At 40.2% G+C, this 21528-nt stretch overlaps 2 protein-coding genes across 6 annotated transcripts in view; one reads left to right on the forward strand and one right to left on the reverse strand.

Annotated features, from left to right (window-relative positions):
- The window catches only part of LOC121376388 (UDP-glucose 4-epimerase-like), a 49658-nt gene extending 36020 nt beyond the window's left edge, over nucleotides 1-13638 (reverse strand). Inside the window, exons 1-2 of the mRNA XM_041504239.1 lie at nucleotides 13565-13638; nucleotides 3121-3257 (exon numbers count right to left, since the gene is read on the reverse strand). Coding sequence (XP_041360173.1) covers nucleotides 3121-3256 — 136 coding nt within the window. The 5' untranslated portion in view covers nucleotide 3257; nucleotides 13565-13638. The remainder of the gene's footprint in view (nucleotides 1-3120; nucleotides 3258-13564) is intronic.
- Nucleotides 13639-15879: 2241 nt separating this feature from the next.
- The window catches only part of LOC121374233 (replication termination factor 2-like), a 55032-nt gene continuing 49383 nt past the window's right edge, over nucleotides 15880-21528 (forward strand). For 3 of the 5 annotated variants that reach the window (XR_005958211.1, XM_041501237.1, XM_041501238.1), the window contains exon 1: nucleotides 15880-16021. Coding sequence is in view for 2 of the 5 variants with exons in the window: in XM_041501237.1 (XP_041357171.1) it covers nucleotides 15953-16021 (69 nt within the window). In the remaining 3 variants the exon portion in view is untranslated. Of the gene's footprint in view, nucleotides 16026-21528 lie in introns of all 5 variants that reach the window. The other 2 variants (XM_041501239.1, XM_041501240.1) reach the window with 1 other exon arrangement.

Consider the following 21528-nt stretch of genomic DNA (forward strand, 5'->3'; position numbering starts at 1 on the left):
CCCCATACCATAGTGTCCCAGTTTACCCTGTACCATACAGTGTCCCAGTTTACCCTGTACCATAGTGTCACAGTTTACCCCATCCCATACAGTGTCCCAGTTTACCCCGTACCATACATTGTGACAGGTTACCCCATACCATATAGTGTCCCAGTTTACTCCGTACCATACAGTGTCCCAGTTTACCCCATACCATACAGTGTCCCAGTTTACCATGTACCATAATGTCCCAGTTTTCCCCATACCATACAGTGTCCCAGTTTACCCCGTACCATACAGTGTCCCAGTTTACCCCGTACCATACAGTGTCCCAGTTTACCATGTACCATACAGTGTCCCAGTTTACCCTGTACCATACAGTGTCACAGTTTACCCCATCCCATACAGTGTCCCAGTTTATTCTGTCCGATACAATGTCCCAGTTTATGCGTACCGTACAGTCTCCCAGTTTACCCTGTACTATACCATGTCCCAGTTTACCCCGTACCATACATTGTGACAGGTTACCCCATACCATACAGTGTCCCAGTTTACCCCGTACTATAGTGTCCCAGTTTACCCCGTACCATACATTGTGACAGGTTACCCCATACCATACAGTGTCCCAGTTTATCCCGTACCATAGTGTCCCAGTTTACCCTGTACCATACAGTGTCCCAGTTTACCCCGTACTATAGTGTCCCAGTTTACCCCGTACCATACATTGTGACAGGTTACCCCATACCATACAGTGTCCCAGTTTATCCCGTACCATAGTGTCCCAGTTTACCCTGTACCATACAGTGTCCCAGTTTACTCCGTACGATAGTGTCCCAGTTTACCCCGTACCATACAGTGTCCCAGTTTACCATGTACCATAGTGTCCCAGTTTTCCCCATACCATACAGTCCCAGTTTACCCCGTACCATACAGTGTCCCAGTTTACCCGGTACCATACAGTGTCCCAGTTTACCATGTACCATACAGTGTCCCAGTTTACCCTGTACCATACAGTGTCACAGTTTACCCCATCCCATACAGTGTCCCAGTTTATTCTGTCCGATACAATGTCCCAGTTTATGCGTACCGTACAGTCTCCCAGTTTACCCTGTACTATACCATGTCCCAGTTTACCCCGTACCAGTGTCCCAGTTTACCCCATACCATACAGTGTCCCAGTTTACCCCGTACCATACAGTGTCCCAGTTTACCCCGTACCATACAGTGTCCCAGTTTACCCCGTACCATAGTGTCCCAGTTTACCCTGTACCATAGTGTCTCAGTTTACTCCGTACAATAGTGTCCCAGTTTACCCTGTACCATAGTGTCCCAGTTTACCCTGTACCATAGTGTCCCAGTTTACCCCGTACCAGTGTCCCAGTTTTCCCCATACCATAGTGTCCCAGTTTACCCCATCCCATACAGTGTCCCAGTTTATTCTGTTCGATACAATGTCCCAATTTATGTGTACCGTACAGTCTCCCAGTTTACCCTGTACTATACCATGTCCCAGTTTACCCCATCCCATACAGTGTCCCAGTTTACCCCATCCCATAGTGTCCCAGTTTATTCTGTCCCATACAATGTCCCAGTTTATGCGTACCATACAGTGTCCCAGTTTACCCTGTACTATACCATGTCCCAATTTACCCCGTACCAGTGTCCCAGTTTAGCCCGTACCATACAGTGTCCCAGTTTTCGCCATACCAGTGTCCCATTTTACCCCATACCATACAGTGTCCCAGTTTACCCCATCCCATACAGTGTCCCAGTTTACCCCATCCCATACAGTGTCCCAGTTTATTCTGTCCCATACATACAATGTCCCAGTTTATACATACCATACAATGTCCCAGTTTACCCTGTACTATACCATGTCCCAATTTACCCCTTACCATAGTGTCTCAGTTTACCCCGTACCATACAGTGTCCCAGTTTATCCCGTACCATACAGTGTCCCAGTTTACCCCATACCATACAGTGTCCCAATTTACCCCTTACCATAGTGTCTCAGTTTATCCCGTACCATAGTGTCTCAGTTTACCCCATACCATACAGTGTCCCAATTTACCTCTTACCATAGTGTCTCAGTTTACCCCGTACCATACAGTGTCCCAGTTTATCCCATACCATACAGTGTCCCAGTTTACCCGGTACCATACAGTGTCCCAGTTTACCCCATTCCATACAGTGTCCCAGTTTATTCTGTCCGATACAATGTCCCAGTTTATGCATACCGTACAATGTCCCAGTTTATGCGTACCGTACAGTCTCCCAGTTTACCCTGTACTATACCATGTCCTAGTTTACCCCGTACCATACATTGTCCCAGTTTACCCCATCCCATACAGTGTCCCAGTTTACCCCATCCCATACAGTGTCCCACTTTATTCTGTCCCATACAATGTCCCAGTTTATGCGTACCATACAGTGTCCCAGTTTACCCTGTACCATACACTGTGTTAGGTTACCCCATACCATACATTGTCCCAGTTTACCCCATACCATAGTGTCCCAGTTTAACCCGTACCATACATTGTGACAGGTTACCCCATACCATACAGTGTCCCAGTTTATCCCGTACCATAGTGTCCCAGTTTACCCCGTACCATACAGTGTCCCAGTTTACCCCGTACCATATAGTGTCCCAGTTTACCATGTACCATACAGTGTCCCAGTTTACCCTGTACCATACAGTGTCCCAGTTTACCCTGTACCATAGTGTCACAGTTTACCCCATCCCATACAGTGTCCCAGTTTATTCTGTCCTATACAATGTCCCAGTTTATGCGTACCGTACAGTCTCCCAGTTTACCCTGTACTATACCATGTCCCAGTTTACCCCGTACCATACAGTGTCCCAGTTTACACCATCCCATAGTGTCCCAGTTTACCCCATCCCATACAGTGTCCCAATTTATTGTCCCATACAATGTCCCAGTTTATGCGTACCATACAATGTCCCAGTTTACCCTGTACTATACGATGTCCCAGTTTACCCCGTACCATACAGTGTCCCAGTTTACCCTGTACCATACAGTGTCCCAGTTTACCCCGTACCATACATTGTGACAGTTTATCACGTACCATACAGTGTCCCAGTACCATACACTGACAGGTTACCTCATATATTAATCTTACCCATGCTGGCATTGACCAGATTGTCAACAACCACAATGGAGAAACCTGCGTTTATTAGTTCCACAACGGAGTGACTGCCGACATAGCCCGAGCCTCCTGTGACCAGAATACACTTCTCACCCGGCATCTCAGACATTCTGTAAAACAGTGGTAATGTTTTAAACATCACTTACACAGAACACATATACTACATAGACTGAGCCTCCTGTGACCAGACTACACTTCTCACCATAGGTGGGTCAATATACCACCTAAATTAATGTTTTTTTTATTAATTTTAATGAGGAATTCCTGGTCCAGCAAAGGACACCTGGCCATGTGCGAGGCTTAACTGTTGAAAATGAGGTCAAGTACACATGGCAAGTACGCTAACTGATGCAGGGCCTCGTTCCATGAAGCGATCTTAGCGTTAAGATCATTAAGATCTGTACTTAAGTACAGAATACATAATGTTACATTTAAAACCTCAAGGTAACACACTGGAAACAGTGAAATATAGCAAAATAAGGCAGTGGCGGCTATTTCTTTTAATATTACAATTTTTTGCTTGCCTGCGCTCCATTTATGTCCAACTTTTAATATGTTGTTCAGTATGTCTGAAAGTACAAAAAATAATAATAAAACGTTTTGTTACAATTTTTTGGATGTATGGGTATGGGTATTTTGGCACTATACTGACCTGCCTACCAGGCATCTCGGAAAATCTGTAAAACAGTGGTTATGTTTTAAACATCACTTACACAGAACACATATACTACATAGACTGAGCCTCCTGTGAATATAATGTACTACCTTTTAGGCATCCAAGACATTCTATACCGATGGAAAAAACAAACACTTTTTTTTTTTCTGTGGTAAATATTTCAAATGTTTTATTGATGATTATTTCATTGTTTGGATTTTTAGGTTATATCTTCATTACTGAATACATTTTGACAAGTTTCAATGTTATCACAGTCGGTGTCTGCATGGATAACATTGAAATGTGGGTAGCCTTTACCATTTCCTGATTCAAATCAATAACGTGCTGCAGTCGCTGCTCTAACTCTCCTTACCATTGACCCAATCAAGTTTCATGTTGTTTATGGTCCTTTGTGGGATGTTATTCCACTCATGAAGAAGGGCCCGCGTGAGCTGAGCGACGTTGTTTAGGACGTTGACGCACTTCCTGACCCTCCTGTCCAGTTCAAATGCTCGATTGGGTTCAAATCTGCACTGTATGGTAGCCAATCGAGAACTGGGACATTGTTTTGGTTGAGGAAGTTAAGACAAACCCTCGCAATGTGCGGCCTCACATTATCCTGCTGCAACCTAAGGTTACAAGCATGGATAAGTGGTAGGACATGAGGCCTGATGACTTGATCCCAATATCTTACGGTTGTAAGATTGCTCTGGATGACCACGAGACGTGTTTTCATGCCATGAGATATCCCCCCCCCTGCCAACCATAATACACCCTCCCCCAAATCTGTTGTTGTCCATCTGACCTGAAAAGCGAAAACTGAGACTTGTCAGTGAATAACACACGACGTCTCCAGTGGACCAAGTAAAACTGATTTGGTGCATGTGCACGCAGCCATTGCAATTGATGTTGATGTCGCCTTGGTGCAAGTTGTAGATCAATGTAGGGACATTGTGGCCTTGAGTTGAACTCCCACAACCGATTGCTAACCGTTCATGGACACACTGGGCGACCATGAGTTGAACTCCCACAACCGATTGCTAACCGTTCATGGACACACTGGGCGACCATGAGTTGAACTCCCACAACCGATTGCTAATCGTTCATGGACACACTGGGCGACCATGAGTTGAACTCCCACAACCAATTGCTAACCGTTCATGGACACACTGGGCTACCATGAGCTGAACTCCCACAACCGATTGCTAACCGTTCCTGGACACCCTGGGCGACCATGAGTTGAACTCCTACAACCGATTGCTAACCGTTCCTGGACACACTGGGCGACCATGAGTTGAACTCCCACAACCCGATTGCTAACCATTCCTGGACACACTGGGCGACCACGAGTTGAACTCGCACAACCCGATTGCTAACCATTCCTGGACACACTGGGCGACCATGAGTTGAACTCCCACAACCGATTGCTAACCGTTCCTGGACACCCTGGGCGACCATGAGTTGAACTCGCACAACCCGATTGCTACAACACACTGGGCGATGAGTTGAACTACAACCGATTGCTAACCGTTCCTGGACACACTGGGCGACCATGAGTTGAACTCCCACAACCGATTGCTAACCGTTCCTGGACACCCTGGGCGACCATGAGTTGAACTCCCACAACCCGATTGCTAACCGTTCCTGGACACACTGGGCGACCATGAGTTGAACTCCCACAACCGATTGCTAACCGTTCCTGGACACCCTGGGCGACCATGAGTTGAACTCCCACAACCGATTGCTAACCGTTCATGGACACACTGGGAGACCATGAGTTGAACTCCCACAACCGATTGCTAACCGTTCCTGGACACACTGGGAGACCATGAGTTGAACTCCCACAACCGATTGCTAACCGTTCCTGGACACACTGGGCGACCATGAGTTGAACTCCCACAAAACCGATTGCTAACCGTTCCTGGACACCCTGGGCGACCATGAGTTGAACTCCTACAACCGATTGCTAACCGTTCCTGGACACACTGGGCGACCATGAGTTGAACTCCCACAACCCGATTGCTAACCATTCCTGGACACACTGGGCGACCATGAGTTGAACTCGCACAACCCGATTGCTAACCATTCCTGGACACACTGGGCGACCATGAGTTGAACTCCCACAACCGATTGCTAACCGTTCCTGGACACCCTGGGCGACCATGAGTTGAACTCCCACAACCGATTGCTAACCGTTCCTGGACACACTGGGCGACCATGAGTTGAACTCCCACAACCGATTGCTAACCGTTCATGGACACCCTGGGCGACCATGAGTTGAACTCCCACAACCGATTGCTAACCGTTCATGGACACCCTGGGCGACCATGAGTGCCTACAACCTGACTGTGGCTCTGAGACGCACAAATGAACAAGCTATCATTAACTCATGTACCCCAAATTGCTGTGTGACGTGATGTTGCGATTGCCCCTGTATAATTAGAGCAATAGCCGTACCCCTATCAACTTGTAACAATCGCAGCGTTTTGCTTTTCAATCATGTTGAATTGAAATAATGTGCACTCGATGCACGCTTTCTTGACTAATTGGTAAAAAGCATCGCACATGCTCACGATTGACCCAATTTTCTTTAGACAGTACAATGAGATAACTATGTGTCAAATGTTACTACATTTGGTATACAGATAAAAAAGTTCCGTCAGTATATAAAGCTGGGTCATGTTTAAAATGGTCAACTGTAAATAAACAGCACGAATTTGTCGTTGCACCCGCACCATGTTTTTTTTATTTTTTATTACTGATGCATTCCATCCTAGCTAACTAAGGTAAGTCAACTAGGGTTCCAGAAGCAAAGACATGCAGGAAAACCGATACCCAACTATCCAGATAGCCTGAAGACAAACCATGTAAGCCTACTAAAATCCTATAGTTAGGGGGCGGGAATCAAAATTCTTCAAACTAAGTACTTAGATCGGTGCATATATGTATACAATTGCTACTTGCCACTGTTAGTTTCGTTTGATTGCATTGGTAATAAAGTTAAGTATGCCAAGCACTAGGCTTTTAAACCAATACCTACACTATAAGGGTTTAACCCTTCAAATTAGATAGCTAGGCTAGTTTAACTCCCCCTCCGTCATTGTATTCAATGCTATACAAGGACGGAGGGGGATGGGTGGTCATGAATGACCGTTGAACTCACTAGAATAGGTACAACCTTAACACAAAACTAGGATTCACACACAGACTACACGCTCACTGCATCAGTACATAGGGTGCACTGACTAATGATAACAATGCACCCGCCCCCATTTAATGGTCCAGCACATACTCTAATAAGGAACCGGACAAAAGAATACCGTTCCGAGTACACAATTGCAATGCACCCGGGGGAAGCTGAACAAAAGAATATCGGCCTCCCACCCAAACCCCCAATACTTGCTGCTGGTAATAACTTGGTACTCGGTGATGCCTCGACCAGAAGCAGTCAGGCCCTTTATAAGGGCCCTATGGGCAACCTAAGGAGACACCACAGCATCATAAAGGTTTAAAATTAACGAGCTACTCCGATTCACTAATATCAAAACCTATATTAGCTCGGCCATTTACCTTTCGACCGACCGTTCAAAATTGCGCTAAATTCCCTCAATCAAAATTGCGCACCCTTTTCTCTGGCATTTAACTGCTCCATTCAAATTCCATAGCACCACCACCACCCCCACCCGCAGGCGGTCCCTCCTCTCCCCTCCCCCCACCTTTCCTGTCATGGACGGAGGAGCCGGCCAAGGCCGGCTTTTGTGCCCATGACAGGCGTGCGCTACAACAGCTTGTTCTGAATGTGCACGTAAAACCCTATGACATGACATGACATAAAATGGTCACCTACCCAAAACAACAGTACTACATAGACTGAGCTCTTTGTTTCCAGCAGAGATGGGACTAATCCACACAACATTCAGTAAAAATGTGTTCTCTTTAATAACTGTGTGTTTTATACAGCAGTAGGCCCACTAGTCTATGTGTTATACAGTAGACCCACTAGTCAGTGTGTTTTATACAGCAGTAGACCCACTAGTCTGTGTTTTATACAGCAGTAGGCCCACTAGTCAGTGTGTTTTATACAGCGGTAGGCCCACTAGTCAGTGTGTTTTATACAACAGTAGGCCCACTAGTCAGTGTGTTTTATACAGCAGTAGGCCCACTAGTCAGTGGGTTTTATACAGCAGTAGGCCCAGTAGTCGGTGCGTTTTATACAGCAGTAGACCCACTAGTCGGTGCGTTTTATACAGCAGTAGGCCCACTAGTCGGTGCGTTTTATACAGCAGTAGACCCACTAGTCAGTGTGTTTTATACAGCAGTAGGCCCACTAGTCAGTGTGTTTTATACAACAGTAGGTCCACTAGTCAGTGCGTTTATACAGCAGTAGACCCACTAGTCAGTGGGTTTTATACAGCAGTAGACCCAGTAGTCAGTGGGTTTTATACAGCAGTAGACCCACTAGTCAGTGTGTTTTATACAGCAGTAGACCCACTAGTCAGTGTGTTTTATACAGCAGTAGACCCACTAGTCAGTGCGTTTATACAGCAGTTCACCCACTAGTCAGTGCGTTTATACAGCAGTTCACCCACTAGTCAGTGTGTTTTATACAGCAGTAGACCCACTAGTCGGTGCGTTTATACAGCAGAAGACCCACTAGTCAGTGTGTTTATACAGCAGTAGGCCCACTAGTCAGTGTGTTTTATACAGCAGTTCACCCACTAGTCAGTGCGTTTATACAGCAGTAGGCTGACTAGTTAGTGTATTTTATACAGCAGTAGGCCCACTAGTCAGTGTGTTTTATACAGCAGTAGACCCACTAGTCAGTGCGTTTTATACAGCAGTAGGCCCACTAGTCAGTGTGTTTTATACAGCAGTAGACCCACTAGTCAGTGTGTTTTATACAGCAGTAGGCCCACTAGTCAGTGTGTTTTATACAGCAGTAGACCCACTAGTCAGTGTGTTTTATACAGCAGTAGGCCCACTAGTCAGTGTGTTTTATACAGCAGTAGGCCCACTAGTCAGTGTGTTTTATACAGCATTAGACCCACTAGTCGGTGAGTTTTATACAGCAGTAGACCCACTAGTCGGTGCGTTTTATACAGCAGTAGACCCACTAGTCAGTGTGTTTTATACAGCAGTAGACCCACTAGTTAGCATGTTTTATACAGCAGTAGACCCACTAGTCAGTGCATTTTATACAACAGTAGGCCCACTAGTCGGTGTGTTTTATACAGCAGTAGACCCACTAGTCGGTGTGTTTTATACAGCAGTAGACCCACTAGTTAGCGTGTTTTATACAGCAGTAGGCCCACTAGTCAGTGCATTTTATACAACAGTAGGCCCGCTAGTCAGTGCGTTTATACAGCAGTAGGCCCACTAGTCTGTGCGTTTTATACAGCAGTAGACCCACTAGTCTGTGCATTTTACACAGCAGTAGACCCACTAGTCTGTGCGTTTTACACAGCAGTAGACCCACTAGTCAGTGCGTTTTATATAGCAGTAGGCCCACTTGTCAGTGCGTTTTATACAGAAGTAGACCCACTAGTCAGTGTGTTTTATACAGCAGTAGGCTGACTAGTGAGTGTATTTTATACAGCAGTGGGCCCACTAGTCAGTGTGTTTTATACAGCAGTAGACCCACTAGTCGGTGCATTTTATACAGCAGTTCACCCACTAGTCGGTGAGTTTTATACAGCAGTAGGCCCACTAGTCGGTGAGTTTTATACAGCAGTAGACCCACTAGTCAGTGTGTTTTATACAGCAGTAGACCCACTAGTCAGTGCATTTTATACAGCAGTAGACCCACTAGTCAGTGTGTTTTATAGAGCAGTAGACCCACTAGTCAGTGTGTTTTATACAGCAGTAGACCCACTAGTCAGTGCGTTTTATACAGCAGTAGACCCACTAGTCAGTGCATTTTATACAGCAGTAGACCCACTAGTCAGTGTGTTTTATAGAGCAGTAGACCCACTAGTTTGTGTGTTTTATACAGCAGAAGACCCACTAGTTAGTAAATATTTGTATTGCTTTTCTGTTATACGTTTTTACTTTATTGTTTGTCCTAATGTGCACAACTATTGATTACTCCAGGATACACAGGCCTCACGCCAGCGGGCCAAGTGAGCCAAAACTTCGCCTTCATCAACTTGACTTCGCCATGACATTAACTTTAAAGTGACATCAGTGTCGCCTTGTAAAAACAGTGACCACTGGCATTGTACACAGTTGCGAATGAATGGTGAAGGACTTTAGAAATATCTATCATAGATACTAATTAAGTGTTGAGTGTGTAAGCATTCGAAGGAACACTGACATCACGAAATCATATTCATCTAGACCGGACCACATCTGTGACCGACACTAAAAGTAAACTGCACTACTGACTGTTGAAGCGTATAACATCTAGTAATTCTATTGTTTATTTGTATAATGTTGTATCTAATTCTTAAAAAAAGTTTAATATGCTCAATGAAAACTTATTCATAAGCCACTCATTTTGCAATAGTAATGTTAATACTGTCTCTTGATCACAACATTTTCGTGACCCATAGCTACATTGTAAATGCCCGGCTATAAGCTTTGATTTTTGGTTTCACTTAAAGAGTTACTTATTAGTGCCATTTTATTAATGCTGGTTGTTTGTTTGTTATTAATAAGTATTATACTAGGTAAATACCAGTGGGTCATTTTGTTTTGATTGTAACCTTTCTTAGAGAACAACTGTTATGACTGTGCTTTATTAGGTCTAATACAATTTTGTTAGGATACTAAATAACTTTAAAAAATCACTAAAAAACCAAACAACAACAACAACAACAACATTCATACAATCTTTACTCTGCATGACAATGGAAATCACTATTGGCCAACAGGAGGAGGGATTTGTCTGTTTCACACGAGGGCGCCACACAAAAACAACAGAGTAATATTAACCCACATTAGGGCGTCCCTATAAGAAATATAACAATGTCGTAATTGTTATTAAAATACACTTATAGTCTGTGAGCAAGATATTTGCAGATTGACCTGTTCATCAAAATATACGCCTTTGGCTCGATCATTCGACTGGAAGAAAAAATATTTTCTAAAGTGCCTTTTTGTTTGGGTATTAATTCTGTTCATTTCTAATGTGTATTACATTTTCATTGATTACACATTATTTGTTGGTGACTAGTTCTACATACTTTCTCATAACAAGTAAATGCAACACACAAATAAAGATGGCGAAATTATTTGTATTGCATTAATTTTTTTAAAAATGAAAAACATCGTCTCCCTTCTTCTAACAACTTCTCCCTCTCTAAATAAGTGAGGAGAAATAAAAATCTTTAAACAAGAAGAATCAAAGACATGTCCTTTGTTAATTGACATAATATATAACAGAAATATTTATCTTTCAAGCCAACTTTTATCCATAATATTTACATATGTTACTCGTGTGTACGTCCAACACCAAAATATAACATTTTTTTAATCTCTACTTCTAACTGGTTGTAAATTGTTACTAACTGAAATGCAATGTTAATTTTATATGGTTGATTAAAAAATTTAAAAACAATTACTGAATATGTAACAATTGCCATTCTACTGTGGTGCTGTTATAGTGTATGTCTGACACCATAAAGCATGTTTATTTTTTCCAAGTTTGAAGCAAAGTACCGGTATTGATATTTATGCAATACCAGTGTGATATTAGGGGACAATTTTTATAACTAGAGCCAATCAGTATGCTGGTCTACTTGATAACTTGCTTCGCATTTATGATGGTGTCTAAAATTATGGGGGTTTTAGATTATCTTTATTATTGCATCCCACATTTGGAATAAAATCCTTTGTAATGACAGATTTTGTCAGAGTTTGTATATTTTTTTTCAACAACATTGAGACCGTTCTAGATCAATAAGGTAATGCTGATTTGACATAGATGTCAGAGTTGTTTGTAACTGGTAGTGGTAGGTCAAATGACATGCTACAAAATGTTGAGGGAGGGAGACTGGTTGGGTAATTGTTGAATTACAAATGCCACATGAATGTCAATACCCCAACCAACACTGTCGTTTGAACTAATTGTAGGCCTATGTTTAACAAGTTATTTAAAACATAATAATAATAATATGAGGGATCTAATTCTGTCAGTAGTGCACACGTGCGATGCTTGGGTCATAGTTCTAATTAAACCACCTCCTCAGAACCAGTGGGTTTTCCCCATCCCAACTATCCTAATGCTCTTGTTGTACATAATAATGAAATTCAAGACAAGCCGATTCCTACACATTCATCAAACCATATAACACTGAAAAGGTATCTATAATTGTGTGCATCAAATTATCTGAATAGTACATACTGAAATTAAAAAATCAAATGGTTAATTTTTGCAACATATGTCTCTACATTTACATGTACCAATTACTTCATAAATTAATAATGCTAAGTTTTCACTTGCTTAAGCATTTTGAGGTGTGCAATTTTGCACTCGCCATTTTTTTTCAAAAAGCCAAGAACTGAAAGTTGACCAACCAACACACAATGATATATGGTAACCAAGCTTTTCCTTCTTGTTTTCTTTCTTTCTTTCTTTCTTTCCTTTTTTTTTTTTTTTTTTTTGCTTTTTTGGTTTTTAAAGGTAGGGTCAGCTCCAACAAGAGCCTTATGTGTTGGAAAGATGCATACCCGGACCACCAACACATACTGACACTTTAGCAAATTAAAAACGCGTAATTTTAGAGTTAATAAAAAAACATGATTATTCCTGCTAACTGGGGGCAGCCATTTTGTTTCGTTTTTGTGACGTCCGGTGGGATAGCTTGGGGCGAAGTGACGTCAGCTCCTGACCATCTCCTATATGTACAGTGTAAACAAAAGCAGTAATTTTCGACACGGCGCTTCTCTTTGATCAACCTGACTTGTAAAACAGCATAAATGACGCAATAATATAATAAACTATTTAACTAAATATATTTATATGAATATTGTATGGGAACAATTTGTTTATTTTTTTTCACAACATTTGACAATTCAATAAATTAGGATTTTTATGCATTTATTAAATTTTAATGATAAAAACACTTAATTTAATTAAAACAAATAAATGTAATTGGTTTCATAAACAAGCAGTGTTTCATTAGTAGTATTTGGTTGTATAGGCCTACATGTCATTTATTAGTAGTTGAAGTGAACTGGACAAAAAGTCATGTCCTGGCTCATACTGAAATTTTAAAAAGTAAATATTACATCATAAAGAATAATTGTTTAGTAAATTGTTATATGACATTCAGAAATAGACTGGATATTATGTTAAACAGTGTATTTCAACAAGCAAACATTCTACCAGGAGAGCAGAGTTTTGGAATCGAATGCAGTGTTAAAAAGGTTATGTCCATTTTCGTCACGTCCTGGCTAATTTGACTGTTTACTTTTTAAGTCAAATGATACGCCTTGGCTTAAAACATTACCATGGAATGGCCCTTTCTGTCATCTGTACTTATTTTCAAAAGCTTTACAAGTCTACAAATAAGGGGGGGGGGGGGGGGGGGTCAACTCAGTACGAATAAGATTTAGGACGAACCAACCCCGAGTGAACGGGACTAAGGGCGAAACAATGTACGTTACGTAGGGTTCGAAATGGTTTCAGGGCGAAACGACACGGATTGTTTTTCACACCCCAACTCTCAATCTAACCCATAATCCTGGCCCAATACTTTAAAGTAGAGGGGACCGTTTTTGTTTAATTATTTTTTATTAATAAATGTTGTTTATACCAACCTGTGGTCAGTGTAGATATCGAGAGAGAATTAATAATAAAAAAAACGTGTTAAGATTTTCAGGGAGGAAGTAGCATAACTTGGTTACTAGTCGTTTCGTACCCAAACCCGTTCGTACCATACCGTTTCGTAACCACTAGCATACCAGTTCCTAATGTCATACATTACACCTAACATTAATATATTTTTTAAATACACAATTATAATTTTATATTACAAACATATTGTAACATTTAGCAAAAAATGTGTTGTAATAATCACTCAGTATCTTTTATAAGCATTAAATGAGCAATTATGTGTTGTGCTTATTTGTATGATCAAATTTGTATGATCAAATTTTATGATCATACAAAAAGGGAAAAGCCCCACAACTACTAAACTCTACCTAGATAACAATACAATTTCTCAAACAAATGCATACACGTATCTGGGTTGCACTATAAACTCCGCTGGAAACTTTACTGAAACTAAAACTGTACTCGGTAATAAGGGATCAAAAGCACTGTTCAGATTACACCAAGCTTTCTCGGGTGTCAATCCACCCCCACATATATATAATCAACTGTTTGATACACTAATTAAACCTATTCTACTCTATAACTCGGAAGTATGGGGCACGGAACTGCATGGCAAACTAAAGAAACACAACCAATACAAATTCTTTGACATATTAGAGTCTGAACCCTTCGAAAAATTACATATAAAATTCTGTAAAATTAATCTTCAAGTCCCACGAAACAGTGTTAACATTGCCTGCAGGAGTGAACTGGGGCGCTACCCACTTATAAATAGCATACATACAAATATTTGTAAATATTTTATGTACCTAGAAAATGTAGAAGAATCAAGATCTATATTATATGATGCAGTATCCTGTAGCAAAGAGCTACAAACACAACACAACATAGGCTGGCATGCCTGTTTACAAGATATGCTTGATAATAACAACATTGACATAAGTCTATTAACTAACGCTAAAATTCACCCAAAATCAAACTCTAGCTACGCTAACAAAATCCTTGATGACAGATATTACGAACACTTTAAAATCAAGCTACAGAACTCTGAAAAGCTGCAAATATTTAAACATATTAAAAACAAATATGAAATGGCAAATTACTTGAAATATATAAAAAAAAAATACCAATTTTAGACAAGCTCTCACAAAACTACGTTTATGTGCTCACAGACTGGAAATCGAGGTAGGACGTTATAGGAATATCCATAGAAATGACCGTATATGCCGGCTGTGCCAAAAAGAACCAGAAGATGAGATTCATTTTTTGACTCGGTGTCCAATAAATATGCATTTAAGAAAAATACTATACTATAAAGTCGGTCAAATATGTTCTGAGTTCACATTTCTGTCTGAACTGGAAAAATGTGTTTTCCTTCTTGACGGCCCAGAACAAGTAACTCCAACTGTTGGACAATTCTGTTATGAAATGTTCAACCATAGGCAAAATGAACTTACCAGACCCTCTACTACAACTTGAATATACACGTATACTCACTCAGTGACACTGCACACATTTACGTGTACATGTCGTATAACTATTACACGTATATACTCATTGTCATCATTATTATTACTATGTGTCTGATCTTACCATTTTATATTCTAATTATGTATGTTGTCCAATGTATACCATGCCATGTTTATATGATTCATATATAAATAAATGATTTGATTTGATTTGGCATCACTGAAGCATGCCGTTTCGTAACCAAAAAGCATACCTTTTCGTAGCCAAAGAGCAATTCTTTTGTCATAAACCCATTTAATATTTGATTGTATTAACCCGTGTAATAACGGTATGCAAATTTCATGTCATATGCAAAGTTAAAAGTTCATAATGCTACTTTCACCTGTCAATAATTGAAGGACTCGGTGCTAAATAGGGAATAAGTCACATTTTGAAAGTTTTGAGAAATATACCAACATATAAGTTTTTATTAATTTCACATTTACCTTTACCATAAATACAATTGTATGAATGTACTGGGTTTCAATATCTCTATATATAATTATATAATTATGTTAATATTACTATGTTTGTAATTATTAAAATGCAGTTGGCTTGGATTTTTGTTGTTTTGTTTTTCATTAAGTAACATGTACAAATGTGGATACGAACTGGTATGCCGATGTTCCTCTGGTTACGAACTGGTATGCTTTTGGGTACGAACTGGTATGCTTTTGGGTACGAACCGGTATGGTACGAAACGGTATGGTTACGAAACGACCTGATACCGCATAACTTGACTGTTACTCATCAATATTCAATATAAAAATACAGTCTATTAAGAACGACTAACTTCCGGTAAAATTCTGTGGTTTGGTTTTTTTTTTTACTTGAAAAAACAAATAAGTTTAAGTGTTGTCGAAATGGGATGCGATGGAGGGACAATCCCAACAAGAGATGAGTTAGTGAGGACTAGAAAAAAGCCAGAAAAAGTAAGTTGCTGTTAAGAAGGGGAGCAGGTCAACGTCCCTAACTGCTTTGCTTTATCATAGTTTATGTTTCAAACTCCGTTCGGTTTGTCTGATGCGCATTTTGCGCAGTAATTTTCTGTTAATATGTGAGGTTTTTCTTCACCGTTTGGGGGGGAAATATGCCCCCGGTCCCCCTAGCACATTTAAAAAAATATTTGTTAGAATTAAAAGTCCGAACCAAATTCAAGAAATTGTTAACAACGAAAGTCCAAACCAAATTGTTAACAACTACAATATGAATAAATTGCTCTCCTACCTCTTTATTTTTCGTTAGATTTTACCCACATTTTGTGCAGACAGAAATCTTGAAAAAACCATTACAATGACACAGATTCCACTTACTAGACCTATGATAACTATGTCACCTATATCAACTTCGGCTTGCGGTGAACTCCAGGGCTCGAAATGCAGTGTTAGTACATGCACCGGTGCATGCTGATTTTTGCGTGTGCATGTAACTTTTAAAACTGGGTGCACGCGGTGCATGCTAATATTTTTCAAGTACTGTGTATTGCGTATACTAGTATCCTGTTGTCTACCAGATTAAGTTGTTGAATTTTTCGTATGCATTTCGTAATCTGTTCGCCACATTAAAACGATAACTTTTATCTTATGGGCGCATCCATTTCGTATCCCATAATCCTACTTACAACAATGGTTGTTCGGTCATTTCCGTGAAATATATTTGCGAAAATTGCCGGCAATATCTCGGTTATATCCGTGAACAGTATTAGGGAAGGTGGTCGAGACCGACTTTGGGGTATCCACGCGCATAACACAGTTGTCGTCACTGACAAATTGAACTCCGCCAGATCTGTGATCAATACAAAGTACCGTAACTGCCTTGAACATTTTCGACCTCAGATATGAGCACTTGATCAGATGATTGCGAATGTGCAGTGCGTTATTCGCGTAGTTGACTCGAAGTCAGCCAGTGATTATTTCAATCGCAACTTCTCGTCGAATTCCGTAGGCTAATTTATATTATACCAACAGATCTTATCGAGTGAAAAAAGTTGATAACTTGCTTAATACAAAACACAACTATTCGTACGTTTTTGTAATAGGCCTATCATAGATTTCTGTAAGGCGTTTACGATGGGTAAAATTTTCAAATTTGATCAAGAATCAGTAATAAATGCAGTTGTATAACGTTCCGGTACTGTTAATAAATACATATAGGTATTGCCGAATAATTCTGAATACGGAATAGCTTCGTATAAAAAAAAATCAACACTCTAATCAAGGTAATTAAAATAGTATTTTCCTCATTGTTAACAGGATTTACCATATTTTTGGAGCATGCAGAATTTTAATGGTGCATGTAACTTTTTTTTCAGCATGCACCTGGTGCATGTAGATTTTTTTCTTTCATTTCTAGCCCTGAACTCGTATGGAAAACGTACTCGTATGGGGGATAATGCAGTGTAGTCGTATGGAAATCCACAAGTGAACTCGTATGGAAGATAAACTTGTATGTGGGAAAATGAAGTGAACTCGTATGGAAATTACAAACTGATATATATCCATAACTGTATAACAACTTGTTTGTAGTTGTTATGCAGAATTCGACAAATCCGCTAGCCCAACGTCCATGGCTAGTGGTTTTTAAGTTCGGGCTGGTAAGAAACGCAAAACATGCATGCATTGTTTACGGTTTCTGTTGCAGGAAATAAGTCTAATGACATGCGTGTTTTAATTATAGGTGACTGCCGTTGACGCACAAACTGCGGTTAACACGCAAATAGTTGACTGATGGGGACATAAATAAGAAGCATGTATACAAAACAAGTGTCAAAATACACATTTAAGAGAAATATCAAAGTTAGTATATCTGCATATCCATACATCCCCATACAAGTTCACCGTTATTTTTTCCATACGAGTTCGTTTTCCATACAAGTTTTCCGTTCATACAAGTTAGTTTCCATACGAGTTCACCGCATCCCTCAACTTCGCTGAGATCGCATAGGGTAAAAAGCATGTAATTTTGTGCCGGCTGCCATTTTGACTTTTTATGGAATACTCTCCAAGAGGAGTGAAAGGATATGACTTAATCTAACAATGTCATAACATGTTACGATATTAAAGCAAACATGATGACGTCATATCATTTTTAAAATTTGTTTTATTTAAAGATACCACTAGAGAACATTAATGTTATATTAATTATGTCACATACTTTGGAAGCTTTCACCCATCTTGAAGAGTATGCCATAAAATAGCAAAATGGCAAACAGCAGAAAACTGCATGTATTTTGGCCTATGCGATCTCAGCGAGGTCGATACTGGTGACATTGTTACAGTCTCACATGTGGAATCGGTGTCACTGTAATGGGTTTTTTCACAACTAGTGTCTGGACAAAATTTGGGGGAAATGTAATTGTAATTAAAGGTACGATAGTAATTTATTGTAGTTTTTAACAATTTGGTTCGGACTTTAAGGCAACGGCCACAGCACTGTCGTAGGAAGGTGCTAAAAGGTTGTTGAGCATTGTGGTGGGGGCGCACACATATATCTAAATACATATATAAATGTATAAAAAAACATCGCTGCTGCTACAAAGTGTGTGTGTGGGGGCTATAAAGATTAACCTCGAATGCATGTGCAAGCACAAGCCAAGCTTAATCGGGCTAATGCATTACGCCTATAGTGAGCTCTGAACGGTTCCGAGCAATTTTGCTCGGAACGGAATTGCTGTCAAAATAACGACTACCATCATGTTTTCCCACCCTATTCATGTATTGTCATCTATTTCGAGCTCATGGAGACCAAGAAAAACGATCTTCACTTTGAATTAAAGGAAAATGGTCAGACTGTGTGGGTTTTTTTTTAAAACATGCGGTTATTCAGGCCTTTCCCCAGGATTTGTTTTAAGGCACTTACATATTTAGCATCATTATAACACAAAAATCAAGCCAAAAGAAGTGGGGTAGCGAGTTGAAAACAGTTAAGTGATTGCCTTCAATCCATCAAATCATGTTGGGGTTGTTTTGGGGGGGGGGGGGGGGGGGGGGGGGGGGGGATTTTTTCTAAAAACCCCATCAATTCCCCACCCCCAACAACTTCATAATTTTCGTCATGTTGTTGTTGATTTCAGCGTCGTGTTAAATGCTAGTTGTGATTTCTGCTTGTAAAATACCTAAGCTAAGAATGCTGACTTCACAGTATATTCCATTTATAAAAAAAACTACCAAAAACCCCCAAAAACGTTAATAAAATAAAATTTTACTTTTTTTAAAAAATCCAGCTAACTTATTAAATGTCATCTCACAGTTTAACAAATATATATCTAGCATTATCTAACAAATATGATTATTGTAAACTAATTCAGTGTACGTTTAACTGCAATTTGTATAAATACTGCATATGTACATTTCCCGCGATCGCGATCTCAGTGCGTGCTCTCGACCATAGGTACAAAATTAACAAAGACAAAGGAAATAACGAAACTGCAGTTCACTGATGCAAACAACTATTGTTTTTCTACACATTTACATCAGGATTTACTCCTGTGTAATCGTATTGTTCATGTCCGCAACGATATCTCTTGACACGTGGGTGTCAGCTGACTCTGAAGCGTGATGTATATTACGCTGAGAGCTTTCCTCAGTTCAGCCAACGAACGTTCTTCCTAACGTTCGCGAACTACTTGATTGGTGTCCGTCGTGTCCATTTGGTTTAACGTGAAGTGCACAAAACGGTGTAGCGAACGTTTTGTTTCCGCTCAGTCTGGTTGAACTCAGCCCTTGGGATAGCCGACATGTCGTTCGGCCCTGAACTGGCATGTGTATTCAAATTGACATGCATTGTCGGTTTGTTTTTATTACTTTGGTTCAAAGACTTTACAAAATTAAAATAGCAAGTTACATATCTACCAGACATTGAATTGCTGTCATACATGTCGAATGCATGCCGTTAAAATTAATAACCTTGATTATTAAAATTAGCAAACATAAGCCATACGCTGTATTCTGGATAACACTGTTTCTCGTTGCCGGTCGCGAGATCGCTATTATGCTAATTGAATATTTGGTATTATTATGTTTGAGGTGTCGAATAGATTATGTAACCGTTTGTTCACATCAGAAGATAGAAAATGGCTCAGCCAAAATTTTAGCCACTTGCAAATTTTATTAGCCATTTTTTTGGTCAATCCGTGACCGTTCATTTTAGCAAATAACAACGTAGTTACGGTTTCGATATGGTAAATATATACCAGGATTAATGGTGACATGTTTTACTCAAGAATTTCACCTTCAAAGATGTTTATTCAATTAATAGGTATTTTCTTTGATTTGTCTTGATGCGTAATTCCCAAGCATACAGACATTACAACAAGCAGTTATCTGGCGGATTAGTAGTAGCCAATCACCTGTACCACATGACCAGCACAAGCCCGCCGACAATTAAAACGGTGCAATTAATGGACCTCAAAGTGAACATCTAAAGAATTGCAGAGATACCAAATGGAAGTGTGATAATGTGTGGTGAATGACGTTACGGATCACAGCTCCATTGTTTTGTATACATGTTACAAATTAAGCCGACACGGTCCTGCAGTTAAGGCGCTTACCAGACATGAAGGCGCTTACTTGGCTGGCTAAGGGAGCACTGGCCGTGTCGGCTTATCGCTCTAGGGAAACCCCTGGTTATTGTTATCTGCCTTATTGGAGGGAAATAAAACTCGGAACACACTTGTATGTGGAAAAGGATTGGTGAAGCAAAATTGTTCGAAACCATTGAGAGCTCACTATAGGCGTAATGCGTTAGCCCGATAAACCTTGGCTTGTGCTTGCACATGCATTCAAGGTTAATCTTGATGAACTAGTAGGGGGGTATATGCCCCCCTTGCCCCGCACCTTCCCACTTCCTGTGTCAGTGTATTCGACCACTTAAGCAACAAAGGATCATAACATTTGTTTTTCTTCGTACATACTTACTGGCAATGTTATTCATGAAATATGCCATCTAGAGTAGATTTGAGTGCCATAACGAACAGTATCAGGGCATAAAATTTGGCACGAACGATTTTGTCGTTCGTCTGTCAGTTATGCAAAACCAATATCGACACGAACGACAGATCGTTCGTGCAAAAACTATAATCGCTTGTCAGAAAATGTAAACTGACGTGTTTTGGCTAATATATATAACTAATTTTGGAATAAAATAATAAGAGAATGGGCCTAGCATTACAGGTGTGAGAAAAAAACAATGTATCCATTTGGACTCGACATCGCGGTCAATTACAAAGTCGGCACTGTCATTAGGAGTGTCAGTAACATTTAGTAACATAGTCACACGTTCCCTTTGATCATTTCGCTACGTGCGGAAAACAATATGCGGTTTGGAAATTAAAGCGGTTTATGAGTATTTATTAAACGTTACGCTAAAACTGAGCTCATGAAAGGAGCATTGAACAGCGGTTTAAGATACATTGTTGATTATATATATATATATATATATT

The sequence above is a fragment of the Gigantopelta aegis genome, chromosome 6 (assembly GCF_016097555.1).
Source record: "Gigantopelta aegis isolate Gae_Host chromosome 6, Gae_host_genome, whole genome shotgun sequence".
NCBI classification, from domain to species: domain Eukaryota; kingdom Metazoa; phylum Mollusca; class Gastropoda; order Neomphalida; family Peltospiridae; genus Gigantopelta; species Gigantopelta aegis.